The sequence below is a fragment of the Centropristis striata genome, chromosome 14, assembly GCF_030273125.1.
Source record: "Centropristis striata isolate RG_2023a ecotype Rhode Island chromosome 14, C.striata_1.0, whole genome shotgun sequence".
Taxonomy (NCBI): domain Eukaryota; kingdom Metazoa; phylum Chordata; class Actinopteri; order Perciformes; family Serranidae; genus Centropristis; species Centropristis striata.
Genome location: NC_081530.1, coordinates 35,160,295 through 35,182,899, shown reverse-complemented (window position 1 = coordinate 35,182,899; position 22,605 = coordinate 35,160,295). Strand labels below are relative to the sequence as shown.

Here is a 22,605-nt window from a genome sequence, read left to right as displayed (position 1 = left end):
TAGTTTCTTTTCCAGTATAGTTGTCATTGGATCATTATCTCTTATACACTCAAATACAGTTAATTTACCCTTATACACACTGATGTTTTTATTTCTGACTATTTTGTGTGTGTGTTATAAAATGGCACTTGTATTGCTTTCTGTTTTGCTGTTTTTTGTTGTTGCTTTCTCTCTTTGTTGTTGTTGACTTACTTTTGAATTTTTGTATATTTCTTGGGGAGGTGCTTTATATAAGCCCATATAGGGTTTTTTTAACCTCTCCCGCACTTACTATTCTTGTTTAATTTCAGTTTTTTGTTATTGTCTTTTCTTATGGTGCAAAATATATGAATAAAATAAATAAAATAAAAAACTGACTGTTAACAGCCGGAAATGACTGTTAACAGCCTGAACTGTCTCTGACTGACTGTTAACAGTCAGTTCAGACAGAGATACTGATAAACAGGGTTAAACCTCAGGTTACCTCAGTGACCCTCAAATCCAGCTTCGTAGCAGAGGACTCTGGACACACATAACAGGGATAGCTGGTTTAGGGATTTCTGGCCTAAATTAAAACACAGCATGCCTATCCTCGTACCACAAACTGAAGCAGGGACAACTTTCAGGAAACTTTGGTAAACCAAGAATGTTTTTATTTTGTTGAAGAACTGGTCAAGTTCATGAGTTCTTTCTACATCACCCAACACTGGCTGTCTTTTCTTGTTGTTGTAACCAGAGATGGTGTTGATTCCACTCCACATTTCATGGATGTTGCTGTTCTGTAGATTTCTCTCCAGTTTCTCCTTGTATTCCACCTCTGCTATCTTTAGTCCTTCTTCAACTTGTATTGTACACGTTTGAGCCGTGCTTTGTCACCATCTCTAAAAGCTGCCTTCTTCTCATTGAGGATTGCCTTTAAATCACTAGTAATCCAAGGTTTGTTATTGTGGAAACAGCGTACAGTCCTTGTAGGTATGACCGTGTCTCTACAGAAGTTCATGTAATCAGTAAAGCAGTCAACCTGTCTGTCAATGTCCATATTGTTCTCCTCTGTTTCCAGCAACAAATTCCAGTCTGTACATTCAAAGCAGTCCTTTAGAGCCTCAGTTGCCTCTGGTGTCCATTTCTTTACTGTGAGTTTGGTTGCAGGCTGCCTCCAGGGTTTGTAACAAGTCTCCAGAAGAACTAAGTTGTGATCGGATCGACCAATTGGGGGCAAAGCAGTAGCTCTGTAAGCTTCTGTAAGATTTTCTTGGGGAGGTGCTTTATATAAGCCCATATTGGGTTTTTTAACCTCTCCTGCCCTTACTATTCTTGTTTAATTTCAGTTTTTTGTTATTGTCTTTTCTTATGGTGCAAAATATATGAATAAAATAAATAAAATAAAAAACTGACTGTTAACAGCCGGAAATGACTGTTAACAGCCTGAACTGTCTCTGACTGACTGTTAACAGTCAGTTCAGACAGTGATACTGATAAACAGGGTTAAACCTCAGGTTACCTCAGTGACCCTCAAATCCAGCTTCGTAGCAGAGGACTCTGGACACACATAACAGGGATAGCTGGTTTAGGGATTTCTGGCCAAAATTAAAACACAACATGCCTATCGTCGTACCACAAACTGAAGCAGGGACAACTTTCAGGAAACTTTGGTAAACCAAGAATGTTTTTATTTTGTTTTTCTATTTAAAAAAGTTGTAAATGTTACACTTCTACAATCAAATATTGAATTAAAATATCAGTTGGTGAAAGTTTGTTTTGAAAAACAAAAAAAACAAAAAAAATTAATATCATATCACATCATGGAAAAGAAAGTATTGTTTAATTATATCGAGATTGTAGGTACATTTCATACAAACAGATTACATTTTTATAAAAGTTACTACAAGCTTTGAAGCATTTAAAAAATACTAATCTTTCTCGAGTCCTTTAAAAAGATTGAAAAAGATGTTTGCATCTCTTCATGTGGGCTGCTGGCTTGAGGCTCTGCCTCTTTGTTCTCCTCAGTTTGATGAAACTTTGAGGATGAACGGCCAGCACATTTATGAAAGGTTTCTCTCATGTGTGGACTCTCATGTGTTTCTTCAAAGTTTCACAATGTGCAAAAGTTTTCTTACAAACTGAGCAGCTGAAAGGTTTCTCTCCTGTGTGGACTCTCATGTGTGACTTTAAATGTCCACTCCGTGTAAAAGTTTTCTTACAAACTGAGCAGCTGAAAGGTTTCTCTCCCGTGTGGACTCTCATGTGTGACTTTAAATGTCCACTCCGTGTAAAAGTTTTCTTACAAACTGAGCAGCTGAAAGGTTTCTCTCCTGTGTGGAGTCTCATGTGTGACTTTAAAGTTCCACTCAGTGTAAAAGTTTTCTGACAAACTGAGCAGCTGAAAGGTTTCTCTCCTGTGTGGAGTCTCATGTGTGACTTTAAATTTCCACTCTGTGCAAAAGTTTTCTTACAAACTGAGCAGCTGAAAAGTTTGTCTCCTGTGTGGAGTCTCATGTGTGACTTTAAAGCTCCACTCTGTGTAAATGTTTTCTTACAAACTGAGCAGCTGAAAAGTTTGTCTCCTGTGTGGAGTCTCATGTGTGACTTTACAGTTCCACTCTGTCTAAAAGTTTTCTTACAAACTGAGCAGCTGAAAGGTTTCTCTCCTGTGTGGACTCTCATGTGTGACTTTAAATGTACACTCCGTGTAAAAGTTTTCTTACAAACTGAGCAGCTGAAAGGTCTCTCTCCTGTGTGGAGTCTCATGTGTAACTTTAAAGTTCCACTCAGTGTAAAAGTTTTCTTACAAACTGAGCAGCTGAAAAGTTCCTCTCCTGTGTGGACTCTCATGTGTGACTTTAAATGTCCATTCCGTGTAAAAGTTTTCTTACAAACTGAGCAGCTGAAAGGTTTCTCTCCTGTGTGGAGGCTCATGTGTGCCTTTAGCTGTCCACTCAGTGTAAAAGTTTTCTTACAAACTGAGCAGCTGAAAGGTCTCTCTCCTGTGTGGAGTCTCATGTGTGACTTTAAAGTTCCACTCTGTGTAAACGTTTTCTTACAAACTGAGCAGCTGAAAGGTCTCTCTCCTGTGTGGAGTCTCATGTGTGACTTTAAATGTCCACTCCGTGTAAAAGTTTTCTTACAAACTGAGCAGCTGAAAGGTCTCTCTCCTGTGTGGAGTCTCATGTGTGACTTTAAAGTTCCACTCAGTGTAAACGTTTTCTTACAAACTGAGCAGCTGAAAAGTTTCTCTACTCTGTGGAGTCTCATATGTCTCTTCAAATGGTACTTGTAGCCAAATCTTTTCCCACACTCAGAGCAGCTAAATCGTTTCTCATCAGCACTAAATCTGGAATCTCTGACAGGGCCGCCATCTTTTTTCAAACAGTTCAAACCTGACTGAGGTTCTCTGGTTTCCTTCCAATCAGCACTGTCATCAGTCTCAGGTTCAGAAGAGTCTGCAGACTCGTCCTCAGTATCAGGTTGTAAATGTGGATCTGGATCAGAGCTCCTGTCTGGTTCTGGTCCTCCACAGTCCTCTCCATCAGCTTCTGTTTCCATCTGTTCAGTTTGTGTTTGATGAAGCTGTGAGGACTGAGGTTTCTCTTCATCTTCTTCACTCTTCACAGGAGTGAATGTGAACTCGGTGATATCAGCCTCCTCCAGCCCCTGAAGCTGCTCTCCCTGCTGACTGGTCCAAGGTTCCTCCTGTTCCTCTTTAATGTATGGGGGCTCTGGCTCCTCCTGGTCCTGGTCTTGGTCCAGACTGCAGCTCCTCTCCTGCTGCTCAGAGGGAAACTCTTCTTCGCTCACCAACAGCTGCTGAATGTCTGCAGGAAACACAGAAACACACATTGAGGAAAAATACACAGTCTGTGTATTCATCTCTGCTTGACACAGATTGTTGAAACTATAGCTTCCAAAATGCTTTGGGAATATAAACAGGAACCATAACATAACTTACAAACCTCCTCTGTGTAGGTGAAGAATATTAATTACACTGCTCTACAACAATGTTACACACAGTAACTATTGTAACTCTAATGTAACTGCATTTAACATACGTAAGTAACTAACCTGCTCTGTGTACGTGAAGTAAAGTAACTAACCTGCTCAGTGTAACTAAAGTAAAGTAACTAACCTGCCCTGTGTAACTGAAGTAAAGTAACTAACCTGCTCTGTGTACCTGAAGTAAAGTAACTAACTTGCTCTGTTTACCTGAAGTAAAGTAACTAACCTGCTCTGTGTAGCTGAATCTGAGGGTTGAAAACAGCGTCCAGTAGTTTCTGTTGTCGCTCGTTCTTCTCTTTTGAACGATAAAGTTCCTCCTCGTACTCTGCTATCGTTCTTTCAAACAGCCCAAATATCTCTTCAGCAGCCGCAGTCAGTCGCTGCTCCACCAGCGCTCTCACCGTTTGGACTTTAGACATTTTTCACACAGTGACACCAACTTTTTCTCCACACAAACTCCGTCAGAAACACAGTTTGCTCTCCATTAAACAGTCACTCTGACTAGCGCTGTGGTGCTAACCAGCTAGCATGCTAAGCTAACTTGAATGTGTTTGTAGTCTACCGGGAGATGAGTCAGAGGTAAAACATCCAGAAAGAAAAGGTGAACAGCACAAAGTCCATTCAGACAGGTTTATCCGGACACACAGAGGCTCTGACGGATCACAACACAAACTTTCTCACGAACAATAAAGAAACTGCTACTAACTGCCGTCTTGATTAAACAGCGTGAAGTTAGCCGCATTAAAGACGACAGCTTCCGGGGCAGGTGAGACGATGGATTTCAAAATAAAAGTCCAAAATTTCTGAAATGACAGATTTCCTCTGATAAACACACAGGAAGATAAATGATTAAAATAGACTGAAAATTTTTCTACAGGTTGTTGTTTGTGATGCTTCCAGCCACAATACGGGTCATAACAATAATAATCATAATAATCATAATAATTCAGAAAGTATTAAGAACACTTCACTCTTTTCACATTTACTAATGTTGCAGCTAAAATAATTTAAATAAGGCAATTAACCAGCAGTTTATTTTCTGAATGTTTCCAGAAAAATAAGTTAACATTAAATGCAAAAAAAATATATTTTATTATATTTACAGGAAAAAATATATATATATTGTAAATCCAGTGCTAAGATCACTATTGGGGATAACGATATTACCCAGGTTTCCTCTACCAAATTTTTAGAGGTATTAATTGATGAGAGGTTGTCTTGGTCGGAGCATATTAAACTTGTCAATAACCAACTATTGAAATCTATTGGTATTATCAGAAAAATGTGCGGTTTCATATGTCAGAATGCTCTAAATATACTGTATCATAGTTTAATTTATCCTCATCTCAGTTATTGTAATATTGTTTGGGCCAGCACTTATCCTTCTAATTTACGAAAATTATTAATCACACAAAATAAATTTGTTAGATTAGCCACCTTCTCAAATTGTTTGTCACCATCTGCCCCTCTGTTTAAGAAACTTCATATATTGTCAGTCTATGATATTAATATACTTCAATCATGCATATTGATTTATAAATATAATTATCTTTCCCACTTGCTGCCCAAATCTTTTCATTATTTTTTTTATAGTTTACTCTCAGATCTATTCTTACAACACAAGACACACCGATAAACTTCATCTTCCTTTTTGTCGCACTACACATACTCAGTTTTCTTTTGCTTACAGAGGCTCCATACTTTGGAATTCTCATATTCATGTAGTTTAATTATCTTCATCCCTTAATAATTTTGAGTTAAGACTGAAAGCTTACCTGTTAAATCAAGACTCTGTATAGTTTCTTTTCCAATATAGTTGTCATTGGATCATTATCTCTTATACACTCAAATACAGTTAATTTACCCTTATACACACTGATGTTTTTATTTCTGACTATTTTGTGTGTGTGCTATAAAATGGCACTTGTATTGCTTTCTTTTTTGCTGTTTTTTGTTGTTGCTTTCTCTCTTTGCTGTTGACTTACTTTTGAATTTTTGTATATTTCTTGAGGAGGTGCTTTATATAAGCCCATATAGGGTTTTTTAACCTCTCCTGCACTTACTATTCTTGTTTAATTTCTGTTTTTTGTTATTGTCTTTTCTTATGGTGCAAAATAAATAAATAAAATAAAAAACTGACTGTTAACAGCCAGAAATGACTGTTAACAGCCTGAACTGTCTCTGACTGACTGTTAACAGTTAGTTCAGAAAGAGCTAATGATAACTAGGGTTAAACCTCAGGTTACCTCAGTGACCCTCAAAGTTTAGGGATTTCTGGCCTAAATTAAAACACAGCATGCCTATCCTCGTACCACAAACTGAAGCGGGGACAACTTTCAGGAAACTTTGGTAAACCAAGAATGTTTTTATTTTGTTTTTCTGTTTAAAAAAGTTGTAAATGTTACACTTCTACAATCAAATATTGAATTAAAATATCAGCTGGTGAAAGTTTGTTTTGAAAAACAAAAAAAAAACAAAAAAAAGGGAATTAATATATCACATCATGGAAAAGAAAGTATTGTTTAATTATATTGAGATTGTAGGTACATTTCATACAAACAGAATAAATATTTATAAAAGTCACTACAAGCTTTGTAGCATTTAAAAAAGACTTGAAAATCTTTCTTGAGTCCTTTAAAAAGATAAAAAAATAGGGTTGCATCTCTTCATGTGGGCTGCTGGCTGGAGGCCCTGCCTCTCTGTTCTCCTCGGTTTGATGAAACTTTGAGGACGAGCAGCCAGCACATTTATGAAAGGTTCCTCTCATGTGTGAACTCTCATGTGTGACTTTAAATGTCCATTCCGTGTAAAAGTTTTCTTACAAACTGAGCAGCTGAAAGGTTTCTCTCCTGTGTGGAGGCTCATGTGTGACTTTAAATTTCCACTTTGTGTAAAAGATTTAGCACAAACTGAGCAGCTGAAAGGTCTCTCTCTGTGTGGAGTCTCATGTGTACCTTTAAAGTTCTACTCTGTGTAAAAGTTTTCTTACAAACTGAGCAGCTGAAAAGGTTCTCTCCTGTGTGGATTCTCATGTGTAACTTTAAACTTGCACTGCCAATAAAAAGTTTTCTTACAAACGGAGCAACTGAAAGGTTTCCCTCTTGTGTGGAGTCTCATGTGTCTCTCCAGATTGAGCTTGAAGCCAAATCTTTTCTCACACTCAGAGCAGCTAAATCGTTTCTCAACAGCATGAAATCTGGAATCTCTGACAGGGTAGCCATCTTTTTTCAAACAGTTCAAACCTGACTGAGGTTCTCTGGTCTCCTTCCAATCAGCACTGTCATCAGTCTCAGGTTCAGAAGAGTCTGCAGTCTCGTCACCAGTATCAGGTTGTAAATGTGGATCTGGATCAGAGTTCCTGTCTGGTTCTGGTCCTCCACAGTCCTCTCCCATCAGCTTCTGTTTCCATCTGTTCAGTCTGTGTTTGATGAAGCTGTGAGGACTGAGGTTTCTCTTCATCTTCCTCACTCTTCACAGGGACAGGAGTGAATGTGAACTTGGTGATATCAGCCTCCTCCAGCCCTGAAGCTGCTCTCTCTGCTGACTGCTCCAAGGTTTCTCCTGTTCCTCTTTAATGTGTGGGGGCTCTGGGTCCTCCTGGTCCTTGTCTTGGTCCAGACTGCAGCTCCTCTCCTGCTGCTCAGAGGGCAACTCTTCTTCACTCACCGACAGTTGCTTTACGTCTGCAGGAAACACAGAAACACACAGTGAGGAAAAATACAGTCTGTATATTCATTTCTGTTTGACACAGATTGTTGAAACTATAGCTTCCAAAATGCTTTGGGAATATAAACAGGAACCATAACTTAACTTACAAATCTGCTCTGTGTAGGTGAAGTATATTAATTAAACTGCTCTACAACAACGTTACACACAGTAACTATTGTAACTCTAATGTAACTGCATTTAACATACGTAAGTTACTAACCTGCTCTGTGTACGTGAAGTAAAGTAACTTACCTGCTCTGTGTAACTGAAGTAAAGTAACTAACCTGCTCTGTGTAACTGAATCTGAGGGTTGAAAACAGCGTCCAGTAGTTTCTGTTGTCGCTCGTTCTTCTCTTTTGAACGACAAAGTTGCTCCTCGTACTCTGCTATCGTTCTTTCAAAACAGCCCAAATATCTCTTCAGCAGCCGCAGTCAGTCGCTGCTCCACCAGCGCTCTCACCGTTTGGACTTTAGACATTTTTCACACAGTGACACCAACTTTTTCTCCACACAAACTCCGTCAGAAACACAGTTTGCTCTCCATCAGTCACTCTGACTAGCGCTGTGATGCTAACCAGCTAGCATGCTAAGCTAACTTGAACGTGTTTGTAGTCTCCTGGGAGATGAGTCAGAGGTAAAACATCCAGAAAGAGAAGGTGAACAGCACAAAGTCCATTCAGACAGGTTTATCCGGACACACAGAGGCTCTGACGGATCACAACACAAACTTTTCTCACGAAGAAACTGCTACTAACTGCCGTCTTGATTAAACAGTGTGAAGTTACCCGCAGTGAAGACGACAAATTCCGGGGCAGAGGAGACGATGGATTTCAAAATAAAAGTCCAAATATCTGAAATGACAGATTTCCTCTGACAAACACACAGGAAGATAAATTATTAAAATAGACTCAAATATTTCTCAAGGTTGTTGTTTGTGATGCTTCCAGCCACAGTATGATTCATAATAATAATAATAATAATAATAATAATAATAATAATAAGAAGAAGAAGAAGAAGAAGAAGAAGAAGAAGAAGAAGAAGAAGAAGAAGAAGAAGAAGAAGAAGAAGAAGATTTTTTTATTTTTTATTTTTAAACAGCACTTTATTTACGGTTGGCACTCATCAAAACAAACAGTTACTTATTCAAAGAAACTGTTTAAAAATGAAGCAAATTCCAGTTCTCCACTGTTTACCCAGCACAAAAGCTCTTTATGAGCCCACTGTTGTGCAAAAACATCTAAGTTTTCCTGTGACCCTGTGGAAGCAAAACTCCAGCTTCAATCTGGCCTTCACGTTGTATCTCCACAGGGTCACAGCGTCTCCCTGTAGTCTGTCCCTTTGAGTCAGGTAGATTGACATTTTACCTTCTCCAATTTCTTCTTCTGTCTTTTTTTTTGCCTAACTCACAAATAAAACCAGGGATAGTAAAAAATGACACCAAATAGGTTAAAGACATGATTTAAAACATTAAAAATTCCTGTCAATCTCCTGCACTCAGTAAAAACATGAAAAATGTTTTCAGTCAGACCACAGAAAGGACATTTATTTAACATACTGTGATTAAAAACAGATAAAAAAGGCATTGGTTGCAATGGCGCCATGTAAAATTTTCCATTGGAGATCTCCAACTCTTTTTTAAAGGAGGTTTGCACAGTGTTCTCCACTGTGGCCTCAGCCCACCCAGCTTCTCAGTCCACACACACTCCGCTTTATTGCACAAGCCCATTTTGTGTATTATTTTAACAGAATTTGTGTATAAAGTCTTTTTTTCTGGCTTTGTGCAGGCTTAACTCTTCTTCATTGCCTCTTGTTAAGAGAGGGCCGCTGAGCTCCGCAAACCCAGGGCTCAGATAGAATTCTGGGTAAGAGTCTCTGGGGTCAGGTTCAGCTCCTCCCCTGCTGTACCTGAGGAGAAGACCTCTTTCCTTCTCAGTCAGCTTCTTCCTCCAGAACTCCAGGCTCCTCTCCATCAGCCGGACAGAGCGCACTCCCAGTAGAGAGCTGCACAGTGCCCCCATCAGTCCAGGCACAGCATTGCAGCACACATCTAGCCTGGCACCACATATTAGAGGCTCTTTTAACAACCAGTACAGAGAGTCACACTTCTCACTTCTTTTACTCTTAAATAGCGCCCAGGATTTAAAAACACCCTGATAAAAAGGAGGCAACCCACCTAACTTTAGAAATTTAAAATCAGTTAAAAACAGAGCAGCATCCAGCCCCAGGTTGTTAACACGCCTGAATATGCAGCTGGTCACGTCTCTCCACAGCAAATCCTCCAGTCCAGTCAGATATCTCTGAATAAAATGGAGCCTGAAGGTGGCTGTCCTACTGGCCAGGTGGACCAGGCCCTGGCCCCCCTCATCTCTGGATAAAAACAACACAGATTGTGGTACCCAATGAAATTTATCCCAGAAGAAATTGACCATCTTTGCTTGAATCTGAGCAATAAGACCTGATGGAGGGTCCAGACAGGCTAATTGGTGCCATAACAGGGAGGCCACCAGATTATTTAAGACCAGGACCCTCCCTCTAAAAGACATTTGTGAGTGGAGCCACCTCCACTTAGCCAGTTTGCCATCTACTTTATCTAATATGTTATCCCAGTTTTTTTGTTGATGTCATTGCTTCCTAAATAAATGCCCAGATATTTTTAAACCCTCTCTCTTCCAGGTCAGGCTTTGAGGGAGAACAGGGGGGCCATCACGCCACTCACCAACAGCAAGAGCCTCACTCTTCCTCCAGTTCACCCTCGCCGCCGACACAACAGAAAACTTCTGGATTAAAGATTCTAAAATACACACATCCTGTTGGTCTTTGATAAAAACAACAACATCATCAGCGTAAGCAGATAAAACAACCCTACTACTAAAACCAGGTATAAACAGGCCTTGGACAGATGATCTGATCTTTTGTAGGAGGGGTTCCAGGGAGAGTGCATAGAGCATCCCAGACAGGGCACAGCCCTGCCGGACGTCTCTATGCACTCTAAAAGGAGCACACAAGCTACATTAATCTTCAGCACACTCTCAGTGGCCCTCATTTATCAAACGAGCGTACGTCAGAAAGTGAGCGTAAAGTGAGCGTAAATTTCTACGCAAGCCTCGGCATTTATCAATATGGATGTGAGCGGAGGATACGATCAGATCTCACGTCTGCTCTCAGCTCGTGTACGCAAATTTGAGTCAGCGTGAAGTCCACACGTCTGAGTCGGAGAATTGATCTTAGAGTATAGTATCGATGCCTGGAGGTGATCAAACTCTGGTGTTTTGATTTTTAATGGTGACAAAGCAAAACATGTTTAGACTACATCATTTATCATTAAAACATAATCCAAAAATAAATACACCCTGCAATCGTGAAATTCTTTAAACAGAATACCAGCCGAGGATATACTTACTAAAATAAACTTACTTTAAAACATTGTTTACTTCCTTAAACCAAAAGCTGTCAAAACTTTAAAGTCCGTGCTCCATATTGTTGATTGTAACGGTGGGGGGGGGGGGGGGGGGGGGGGCGTATTGCGCCCTTCGGTGTCGTAAACTCTGAAGGCGAGTCTTCTGAATCTGGTATATATTAGGGCGTGACATTTAAATGACGCTCGTTTCGAGCCGCCACATTTATCAACAGCCAATCATTTCTACGCTGTGATTGGAGAGATACGATCGTTTGATAAATCACACGTGGACCCTCTCATAAGACAAAATATACACTCAGATCTGCGCTGGTTTCTACGCTCGCTTGATAAATGAAGGCCAATGTCACTGTGATCCTGGCTATGAGACCAGCGCTGAACCCAAACTTCTCCATGACCTTCCAAAGGAAGCCGTGTTCAATGCGGTCAAAAGCCTTTTCTTGATCTAATGAGATCAATCCTGTATTTATGCCTAATGAACTGGAGACCTCCAAAACATCCCGAATGAGGTAGATATTATCTACCATGGACCTGCCAGGCACACAGTATGTCTGGTCCTGGTGGAGAATCTGCACCATGGATCCTCTCAGCCTATTGGCCAAGACTTTGGACATTATTTTATAGACTGTGCAGAGGAGAGAGATAGGACGCCAGTTTTTGATGTCTTGCAAGTTCCCTTTCTTTGGCAAGAGGCAGTGACCCCGACACAAAGCTTTCATTAAAAACATCTGAAAGGTTGTGGGCCAAGATGTCCCAGAAAGCCTTATAAAACTCCACAGTAAGGCCATCAATGTCTGGAGCCTTTCGCCCCTGCATGCTCTGCAGTGCAGCATAGAGCTCCTGTGGACTCAGTGGCCTGTCGAGCTGTGAATTGGTCTTTTCAGGTAACTGGGGCAGTCTACCACAGACCTCTTCCATGAGTTCCTCAATTTCTTTTAATTCACTTTTGAATAGTGAGGCGTAAAACTCAACAGCTCTTTTCCTCATCAGGCCTGGCTCAGCTCTTGCCCCGTCTCAGAGAGCAGAGAGTGAGTTTGTCTCCTCTGTGCTTGTCTCTTCTCTAGTCCAAAGAAGTAGCTCGATGGAGCATCCATCTCCTTAATGTTTTGAACCCGGGACCGGACCAGCGCACCCTGTACTTTAGTGTCCAGCAGGTTGGCTAACGCCATCTTTTTAGTCTTGAGGATTTCAAAATATCCTCGATTTCCCGTGGACTCACTTTCACACTCGAGATCCACAATATCAATCTCCAGATCTCTGATAGATCTGGTGGTGTCGCGTGTGACATTGAGTGTGTGCTGCTGACATAAAAGCTTAATTTGAACTTTTCCATGGTCCCACCACTGCCTCAGACTGACAAACTCGCTTTTCCTCTGTCTAAAATCGTTCCAAAAAAAGCTTAAAGCCTCCTCGAAAGATTTATCAACAGTTAAAAACGAGTTAAAATGCCAGAAGGTGCTTTTGGATAAAATATTTCTTATAAAAACACTACTTAAAACCAGAGAATGATCAGTAAAACCGACTGGTAAAATCCTACACATTTTTACAGCATTTATTCTGTGCTTAAAAACATAAAACCGATCTAGTCTAGCCGAGGAAATTCTGTTTTCACTAACGTGGGACCATGTATACTGTCTGCAGCCTGTGTGCATCCTTCTCCACACATCCACCAGGCCATGGGAGGAGACCAGCTGCCTCAAGGCATGCTGGGATACTAGATGAGGCTCTGCATGGTTACAATCTAAAATCTAATTTTCAGTACAATTAAAGTCCCCACCCACAAATACATAATCCTCCGAGCTTATGCCATTTAAAATATCATTCAAAGAAGTGCTTCCTCTCTGTACCTTTGTTGGAGCATAAATATTGATAAAAACAATATTAAAATGTTCAAAAACAGCCTTTACTAAAAGGCACCTCCCCTCCACAACATGTCTGACCTCCAGGGAGGTTGGAGTAAAACCTCGCGAGAATAGGAAGCCCACTCCTCCACTGAGGGTGGTGTTGTGACTTCAAATGAGTTCTCCTTCCCATTCTCTGCTCCAGTCTGCCTCATTACCAACATCACTGTGTTTCTTGTAAAAACAGGACACCCATATGTTTCATTTTGGTCATTTCAAACACAAATGCTCCTTTCCTTCTTCCTCTGGCGCCATTAACATTCAGACTGCCTATTTTAAAACTACCCATTATAATGGAAATGCTAAAAAACAGGCTAAAAACAATCAAATAAATAAATAAAAATAGGATCTGTACATTCATCATCATTAAAAACCAAGTTGTTACCTGACTTTAATCATCTGTTTTCTCAGTCTGAACAGTTCTTGGTCCGTCAGGTCTGACTCTGATCTGTGTTTTATAATATGCCTGACTGAATTATAAAACCCCTGCAAATCAGGGAAGTGCTGTTCCAAATTTTTTACATTACATTACATGTCATTTAGCAGACGCTTTTGTCCAAAGCGACTTACAATAAGTGCATTCAACCTGATGGTACTAGACATGGACCAGAGGAATCAAGTAAGTACATAACTTCAAGAGCTAACTGTCATTGCTAAAGGAGTGCTATATGTTAAAGAAGAAGAGAAAAGAATAAGAGCTTTTTTTAAAAAAAATATATATGTTAGGTGACCATGACTTAACGGAGGTATTGTTGGAAGAGATAGGTCTTCAGCCTGCGGCGGAAGATGTCCAGGCTGTCTGAGGTCCTGATGTCGGTGGGGAGCTCGTTCCACCATTTGGGAGCCAAGACTGAGAAAAGTCTGGAGGAGGTTTTGAGGCGAGTTGACCCACGCAGGGTGGGAGTCGCCAGCTGTTTGGCTGATGCAGAGCGGGGAGGACGGGCAGGGGTGTAGAGTTTGACAAGGTCCTGGATGTAAGTAGGACCTGAACTGTTAGCAGCAGAGTACGCCAGAGCTAGAGTCTTGAAGCGTATCCGCGCAGCCACAGGTAGCCAGTGGAGGGAGCGGAGGAGGGGTGTTGTGTGTGAAAATTTGGAAAGATTGAAGACCAATCGAGCAGCTGCATTCTGGATGAGTTGTAGAGGTCGGATGGCTTGGCAGTCAGACCTGCCATGAGAGAGATGCAGTAGTCCAGGCGTGAGATGACCAGTGCCTGGACCAGGACCTGAGCTGGCTTCTGAGTGAGAAACTCAAATAAAGCATAAAGCCTCACCAAGCAGAGAAACAATCTTAAGCAAAAAACAATATGCAATCTTAAGCAAAAACAATAAGCAATCTTAAGCAAAAAACAATAAGCAAAACTTAAAGCAAAAACTACTACCAGAAACCAGGAGCCAGGTTAGATCCACAAGATTAAATGCACTGCAAATGCAAATTTAACCACTTCATCCCTTTGGTCTGTTTTAAAAAGGTCTTGTGTATCAGCAGAATACACCAGTAGCAGACCAGTAGCCCTGAGATGTGAGGGCTACTGGTGTGTAGTCATTAAGCTCAGCTGGACATTTTATTTTTGGTACCAGCACAATGCAAGAAAAGCAGTAACTCTACTGTAACCGCAGCTTCAATGATACATACAGTAACTCTACTGTAATTGTAGCTATAACTGTACATACAGTAACTCTACTGTAACTGCAAGGTTCCATTTGGTGACATTATTACAATGTTACGACTCAACAGATATGAATTTATATCTAGTCATCTCCGCTGAGAATATGTATGGATCATAGATTGACTGTTGACGAGTGTGAGACACTGTTTTAAAAGTAGTTAGAGGCTTTCTAGCGAATTTCTGATACAATGCTGATAACCAGGGTTAAACCTCAGGTTACCTCACTGACCCTCAAATCCTTCTTCGTTGTACAGATCTCTGGATTCACATAAGAGGGATAGCTGGTTTAGGGATTTCTGGCCTGAATGAAAACACAGCATGCCTATCCTCGTACCACAAACTGAAGAAGGGACAACTTTCAGGCAACTTTGGTAAACTAAGAATGTTTTTATTTTGTTTTACTGTTAAAAAAATAAAGTTGTAATTGTTACACTTCTACAATTAAATATTGTATTAAAATATCAGTTTGTGAACTTTCGTTTTGTAAAACAACAACAAAAAATTCTAAAGATGCTCAATGGACATATAAACATCAAATTTCACCCCCTTCCCAACAAGAGATGACAACATATTTTGTACAAAAGGATTCCTAAGATCATCAAGTTTCATACCAATATGTGATGATCTTCTCTGTAGCCTTCAAACTGAATCCGTCACACCCTCCAAAAGGTCCAAGGGGTAAATAAAAAGGCTTTCATTGTCACTGATGAGGACCTTTTACTAAGAATTTACAGCAGACAGAGTTGTGCTAGTTTACTTTCAATCACCCCTATCATCAGTTTCAGGTTCAGGAGAATCTCCAGTATCCTCATCAGTTTCTGGTTCATCTGGATTTGAGTTGCTGGCTGCTTCTGGTCTTCGACAGTCCTCTCCATCAGTTTCTGTCAGCATCTCTTCATGTGGGCTGCTGTCTAGAGGCTCTGCCTCTTTGTTCTCCTTAGTTTGATGAAACTTTGAGGACGACCGGCCAGCACATTTATGATTTTTGACCTGTGAACCACAGGCAAATCTTTTGCTACAAATACGGCAGCTGAAAGGTTTCTCTCCAGTGTGAACTCTCACATGTGTCTCAAGATCCCAACTTCCATTGAAACCTTTACCACAAAATGGGCAGGTGAAAGGTCTCTCTCCTGTGTGGATTCTCATGTGACTCTTTAAAGTTCCACTCCGCGTAAAAGTTTTCTTACAAACTGAGCAGCTGAAAGGTCTCTCTCCTGTGTGGATTCTCATGTGTCTCTTTAAAGTTCCACTCCGCGTAAAAGTTTTCTTACAAACTGAGCAGCTGAAAGGTCTCTCTCCTGTGTGGAGTCTCATGTGTGACTTTAAATGTCCACTCCATGTAAAAGTTTTCTTACAAACTGAGCAGCTGAAAGGTTTTTCTCCTGTGTGGAGTCTCATATGTGACTTTAAAGCTGCACTCCATGTAAAAGTTTTCTTACAAACTGAGCAACTGAAAGGTCTCTCTCCTGTGTGGAGACTCATGTGTGCCTTTAAATTAACACTTCGCTCAAAAGTTTTCTTACAAACTGAACAGCTGTAAGGTCTCTCTCCTGTGTGGAGTCTCATGTGTGACTTTAAATGTGCACTCCGTGTAAAAGTTTTCTTACAAACTGAGCAACTGAAAGGTCTCTCTCCTGTGTGGAGTGTCATGTGTGACTTTAAATGTCCACTCCATGTAAAAGTTTTCTTACAAACTGAGCAGCTGAAAGGTCTCTCTCCTGTGTGGAGTCTCATGTGTGACTTTAAAGTTCCACTTTCTGTAAAAGTTTTCTTACAAACTGAGCAGCTGAAAAGATCCTCTCCTGTGTGGAGTCTCATGTGTGACTTTAAAGTTCGACTCCGTGTAAAAGTTTTCTTACAAACTGAGCAGCTGAAAGGTTTCTCTCCTGTGTGGACACTCATGTGTGACTTTAAATGTGCACTCCATGTAAAAGTTTTCTTACAAATTGAGCAACTGAAAGGTTTCTCTCCTGTGTGGAGTCTCATGTGTGACTTTAAAGTTCCACTCTCTGTAAAGGTTTTCTTACAAACTGAGCAGCTGAAAGGTTTCTCTCCTGTGTGGAGTCTCATGTGTACCTTTACAGTTCCACTTTGTGTAAAAGTTTTCTTACAAACTGAGCAGCTGAAAGGTTTCTCTCCTGTGTGGAGTCTCATGTGTGACTTTAAATGTCCACTCAGTGTAAAAGTGTTCTTACAAACTGAGCAGCTGAAAGGTTTCTCTCCTGTGTGGAGTCTCATGTGTCTCTTCAGATAGCACTTGTAGCCAAATCTTTTCCCACACTCAGAGCAGCTAAATCGTTTCTCACCAGCACAAAATGAGGAATCTCTGACAGGACCACCATCTTTTTTCAAACAGTTCAAACCTGACTGAGGTTCTCTGGTCTCCTTCCAATCAGCACTGTCATCAGTCTCAGGTTCAGAAGAGTCTGCAGGCTCCTCACCAGTATCAGTTTGTAAATGTGGATCTGGATCAGAGTTCCTGTCTGGTTCTGGTCGTCCAGAGTCCTCTCCATCAGCTTCTGTGTCCATCTGTTCAGTCTGTGTTTGATGAAGCTGTGAGGACTGAGGTTTCTCTTCACCTTCTTCACTCTTCACAGGGACAGGAGTGAATGTGAACTTGATGATATCAGTCTCCTCCAGCCCCTGAAGCTGCTCTCCCTCCTGACTGGTCCAAGGTTCCTCCGGTTCCACTTTAATGTGTGGGGGCTCTGGGTCCTCCTGGTCCAGACTGCAGCTCCTCTCCTGCTGGGCAGAGGGAAACTCTTCTTTAACCACCAACAGCTTCTGGACATCTGCAGAGAAGGGTAAACACACACAGAGGCTCTTACAGCAGCTCAAGTAGGGCTGCCACGATGCTGCTGACTGTTCACAACATGGCAGATAACGGACATGTACAAAGTGAGTCTAGTAACCCTTTTCATGCGCAGTTTTAAGTTGTAAACATTTTTTAATCATTTTGAAGACTGATGGCCTATTAAATGAATTAACCTGCACTGTGTCACTGAAGTAGAGTAACTGACCTGCCCTGTGTAACTAATCCTCTTTTTCCAACCTGAAGAACCTTTACTCAATCTTTACGAACCTCCTGGTCCCACCAACCCCCTCTCCTCCCGAGCCATTTCATCAACTATTTCTTGGGAAAGATTGAGGACAAACAGTACACTCGTCATTTACCCATCCAGCTTCACAACTTGCCTCTCCTCCTTCCTCGTCATCATCTCCCACTGTCTTCTAGTCAAGTGCTTAGCCTAGTAACCTCTGCCCGACCTACCACGATAATGTTTTCTTAGAATTATTCAAATATAATATAACAAGTAACTAACCTGTGTAACTAGGCCTGGGACGATAACAAATTTTGCTGGACGATATATTGTCCCACAAATTATTGCCGAGAAACGATATTATTGTCAACATGATAATATATCATAATAATGCACACCCTTTCAAATACAATACACTTTTATTTCTCAGTGTTTTTTACCATTGTAATTGTAATTTTTGTAATAAACGTTTAAATATCCTAAATAAATTAAAAAAAACATTTTTATTTTTTTTATTTTTTTTAAAAGGGCAGCATTTATTTTGCGATGTAGCAAACTCCACTTTCTGTGAGCGCACAGCGTTTATATTTACTTTGTCGACCAGTGTTGACTGTCGGGACGAAGGCTCTGCATCTCCAGGTGCAGTTTTTTTCCCCAGCTGGGAAAACTGGGTCGGGTCGTTCTGCTTTAGATGGGCATGCAAGTTTGTTGTGGTGGCTTTTTTTGTTGCCACCACTTTTGAACAAATTCGGCATACAGGCTCGTCCGTGTGTTGATGGGCTCACCTTTTTCATTCGGTTTGAAACCGACATATTCCCACACCGGGGCTGTGGCATTTGGCTTTGCAATCATCTTTTTTCCTCGCGTTGCTCCGCACGAGGCTCACCTGCTGCACTCTGTGTGTAGCCAATGCTAGCGGCCCAGCCTTCCCCACAGAGACAAAGAGACTGGATGACTGACAGGAGGGTTCACTCCGCTCATTCTGCTATGGAACAAAAGCGCCCAGGTGCTGAGATTGAGCTCAGAGTGAACCCTCTTCCAGCCTGCTTGGAGGCAACAGACGAGGAAAACAAACACGCATGCGCATGGCGATATATCGAGGCCGGCAAAATTATTGAGTTCATTTAATTTATCGTGCGATTAATTGATTTATTGATTATCGGCCCAGGCCTATGTGTAACTGAAGTAAAGTCACTAACTGCTCTGTGTAACTGAAGTAAAGTAACTAACCTGCTCTGTGTAACTGAAGTAAAGTAACTAACCTGCTCTGTGTAACTGAAGTAAAGCAACTAACCTGCTCTGTGTAAGTGAAGCTGAGGGTTGAAAACAGCGTCCAGTAGTTTCTGTTGTCGCTCGTTCCTCTCTTTTGAACGATGAAGTTCCTCCTTACACTCCGCTATCGTTCTTGCAAACGGCCCAAATATCTCTTCAGCAGCCGCAGTCAGTCGCTGCTCCACCAGCGCTCTCACGGTTTGGACTTGTGGATCTGGATCAGTGTTCATGTCTGGTTCTGGTCCTTCACAGTCCTCTCCACCAGCTTCTGTTTTCAATTGTACAGTTTGTGTTTGATGATGCTGTGAGGACTGTGGTTTCTCTTCATCTTCTTCACTCTTCACAAGGACAGGAGTGAATGTGAACTTCGTGATATCAGCCTCCTCCAGCCCCTGAAGCTGCTCTCCTTCCAGACTGGTCCGAGGTTCCTCCTGTTCCTTTTTAATGTGTGGCGGTTCTGTCTCCTCCTGGTCCTTGTCCTGGTCCAGACTGCAGCTCCTCTTCTGCTGCTTAGAGGGAAACTCTTCTTTAACCACCAACAGCTGCTGGACGTCTGTAGAGAAGGGTAAACACACACAGAGGTTTGGGATTGAGATTAGATTAAGATTAATTACTTTATTAATCCCACAATGGCGATATTCATCCTCAGCATTTAACCCATCCTTTTTTTTTTTACACACAAGTGAACACACCATGCAAGGAGCAGTGGGCAGCACATTACTGCGCCTGGGGAACCAGCGACTCTCCAGTTACAAGTCCGATTCCCAACCTCTGGGCCACGGACTGCTTTGCATGGAATGCGTCTCACTGTTCACCACATGGTGGTGCAGGTAAAAACCAATCAATTACTTTGTCAAAGACACTTTCTGGAGCTAGACGGAGAAGTTTGTGGTAGCAAGCCATTAAACGGACGGACTGGACTGCTGAAATCATCAGAAATTGTCATAAATATATTTAATAACAAACTTAATTGTCTAGAGCTATTGCTGACTTCAGATTCCTGCTCTAATGTAGCTAATTATCACAGGTTGCAGCAGCACTGCTATTAAAAGTTGAGCTGTGTGTCTGTATGAAATGAGCTCTGTGTAAAAGAATTTCAGATGATTTCAGCGGTCCAGTCCGTCCGTTTACTGGCTTGCAACCATAATTGTCTCCATCTGGCTTCAAAGGGAGTCTTTGACAAAGTAATCAATAACAATGAAAGCCTTTTTTTTTTCTATTCCTGTTTTGACCCCCTGAAACTCTTCTGTGTCCCTCTGCTTTCTTATTGTTTTCATAAATAGGTCATTAATAGTTGTTGTTTATGCAGATTTAAAGTAACATTTACAAACATAGTAGCAGTTCTTCTGTCCGTAACACACACATCCTGACTTTTAAATAAAATAACCTGCTCTGTGTAAGTGAAGTACAGTCACTAACTGCTCTGTGTAAATGAAGTAAAGTAACTAACCTGCTCTGTGTAACTGAAGTAAAGTAACTAACCTGCTCTGTGTAGCTGAATCTGAGGGTTGAAAACAGCGTCCAGTAGTTTCTGTTGTCGCTCGTTCTTCTCTTTTGAACGACAAAGTTGCTCCTCGTACTCTGCTATCGTTCTTTCAAACAGCCCAAATATCTCTTCAGCAGCCGCAGTCAGTCGCTGCTCCACCAGCGCTCTCACCGTTTGGACTTTAGACATTTTTCACACAGTGACACCAACTTTTTCTCCACACAAACTCCGTCAGAAACACAGTTTGCTCTCCATCAAACAGTCACTCAGACTAGCGCTGTGGTGCTAACCAGCTAGCATGCTAAGCTAACTTGAATGTGTTTGTAGTCTCCTGGGAGATGAGTCAGAGGTAAAACATCCAGAAAGAAAAGGTGAACAGCACAAAGTCAATTCAGACAGGTTTATCCGGACACACAGAGGCTCTGACGGATCACAACACAAATTTTCTCACTAACAATAAAGAAACTGCTACGAGCTGCCGTCTTGATTAAAGAGCGGGAAGTTAGCCGCAGTGAAGACGACAGCTTCCGGGGCAGAGGAGTTGATGGCTTTCAAAATAAAAGTCCAAAATTTCTGAAATGACAGTCCTATGACAAACACACACACACACACACACACACACACACACACACACACACACACACACACACACACAGGAAGATAAATTATTAAAACGGACTCATACTATTTCTCAAGGTTGTTGTTTGTGATGCTTCCAGCAACAATTTGGGTCATAATAATAATAATAATAATAATAATAATAATAATAATAATAATAATAATAATAATTCAGAAAGTATTAAGAGCACTTCACTCTTTTCACATTTACTACTGTTGCAGCTAAAATTATTTAAATAAGGCATTTAACCAGCAGTTTAAAACGAACAATAGCCAATCAGGATGAAGCAAAAAAGAATAACATTCTCTTTTAAAGGAATTATACAGTATTTCATATGCAAGTGAACATCAACCTTATTAATAATAAAGTGAAGTATTAATGTCTGCTACCTTATTTTACAGGAGAGTCATTTCTTTTAAAGGAATTATACAGTATTTCATATGCAAGTGAACATCAACCTTATTAATAATATAGTGAAGTATTAATGTCTGCTACCTTATTTTACAGGAGAGTCATTTCAGAGAATTCTAAATGTTCAGAGAACTTTTCAGTGAGAAACAACAACCTCAGACATCAGCTGACTGCTACAACGACACATGCAGTAACTCTACAAACGATTCATGCATGATCATTTCTTTAGTCGTTGAGGTGTTCAGTAGGACATAGTTCTTAGATGAGATCTTTATATTTAGATTCCTGTCCATTTCTAATGCAAGCCACAATAGCAGTGTTGGTCAGAGTACTTCTGGATGTGGCAGGACTCAGAGTTGTATTTGAAGTCTGCTGTATACAGTGTGAACATGAATGGAGCCAGAACAGTCCCTTGTGGAGCCCCTGTACTGCTCATTAATGTCCCAGAAACACAGTTCCCCAACCTGAGATACTGTGGCCTTCCTGTCAGGTAATCAGTGATCCAGGAGATAAAGGAAGATCCACTCCCAGCTCTGTGAGCTTGTTTTTGAGTATGTTGGGTTGGATGGTGTTGATTGCGCTTGAAAAATCAAAGAACATGATTCTCACATAATGCCAGTTTCCTCCAGATGAGCAAGGGCACGGTGAAGCATGTAGAGGACAGCATCGTTCACTCGAATGTGTTGTTTGTATGTAAACTGCAGGGGGCCGAGTTAGTCTTTCAACTCAACTCTCAGTAGGCGTACAATCAGCCGCTCCAAGGTCTTCATGATATGAGATGTGAGGGCTACTGGTCTGTAGTCATTAAGTTCAGCTGGACATTTTACTTTTGGTACCGGCACAACGCAGGAAAAGCAGTAACTCTACTGTAACTCTAAGTACAACGATACATAAAGTTAGAGGGTCGGATACATGGACGACAAGAGTCGGATTGTTGAAGTGGAACAGCATACAATCATTTATGACATTTAATATATTCTTTCTATAAGGATAGATGGTCAGATCAACAGATCTTCCACGTCGGAGAAGCAAAGTAAGCTGTTTGTTGTTGTTGTTGTTGTTGTTGTTGTTTACCTTATACGCAGTTTATCACGGGATCTCGCGGTCTCCC

General features: G+C 41.0%; 2 protein-coding genes across 2 annotated transcripts; both read right to left on the bottom strand.

Moving 5' to 3' along the window:
- Positions 1-1,656: 1,656 nt before the first annotated feature.
- On the bottom strand, positions 1,657-4,680 carry LOC131984809 (gastrula zinc finger protein XlCGF57.1-like). Its single transcript, XM_059349787.1, has 2 exons — positions 4,199-4,680; positions 1,657-3,791 (listed from the first exon to the last, which is right to left on the bottom strand). The coding sequence occupies exons 1-2, from the start codon at positions 4,389-4,391 to the stop codon at positions 2,038-2,040; spliced, it is 1,947 nt and encodes a 648-aa protein (XP_059205770.1). The 5' UTR covers positions 4,392-4,680; the 3' UTR covers positions 1,657-2,037.
- A 10,380-nt stretch (positions 4,681-15,060) lies between these two features.
- Positions 15,061-19,447, bottom strand: LOC131984803 (zinc finger protein ZFP2-like). Its single transcript, XM_059349781.1, has 2 exons — positions 19,001-19,447; positions 15,061-17,457 (listed from the first exon to the last, which is right to left on the bottom strand). Exons 1-2 carry the CDS (start codon positions 19,206-19,208, stop codon positions 15,425-15,427), a joined length of 2,241 nt encoding a protein of 746 aa, XP_059205764.1. The 5' UTR covers positions 19,209-19,447; the 3' UTR covers positions 15,061-15,424.
- Between the last annotated feature and the right edge of the window lie 3,158 nt (positions 19,448-22,605).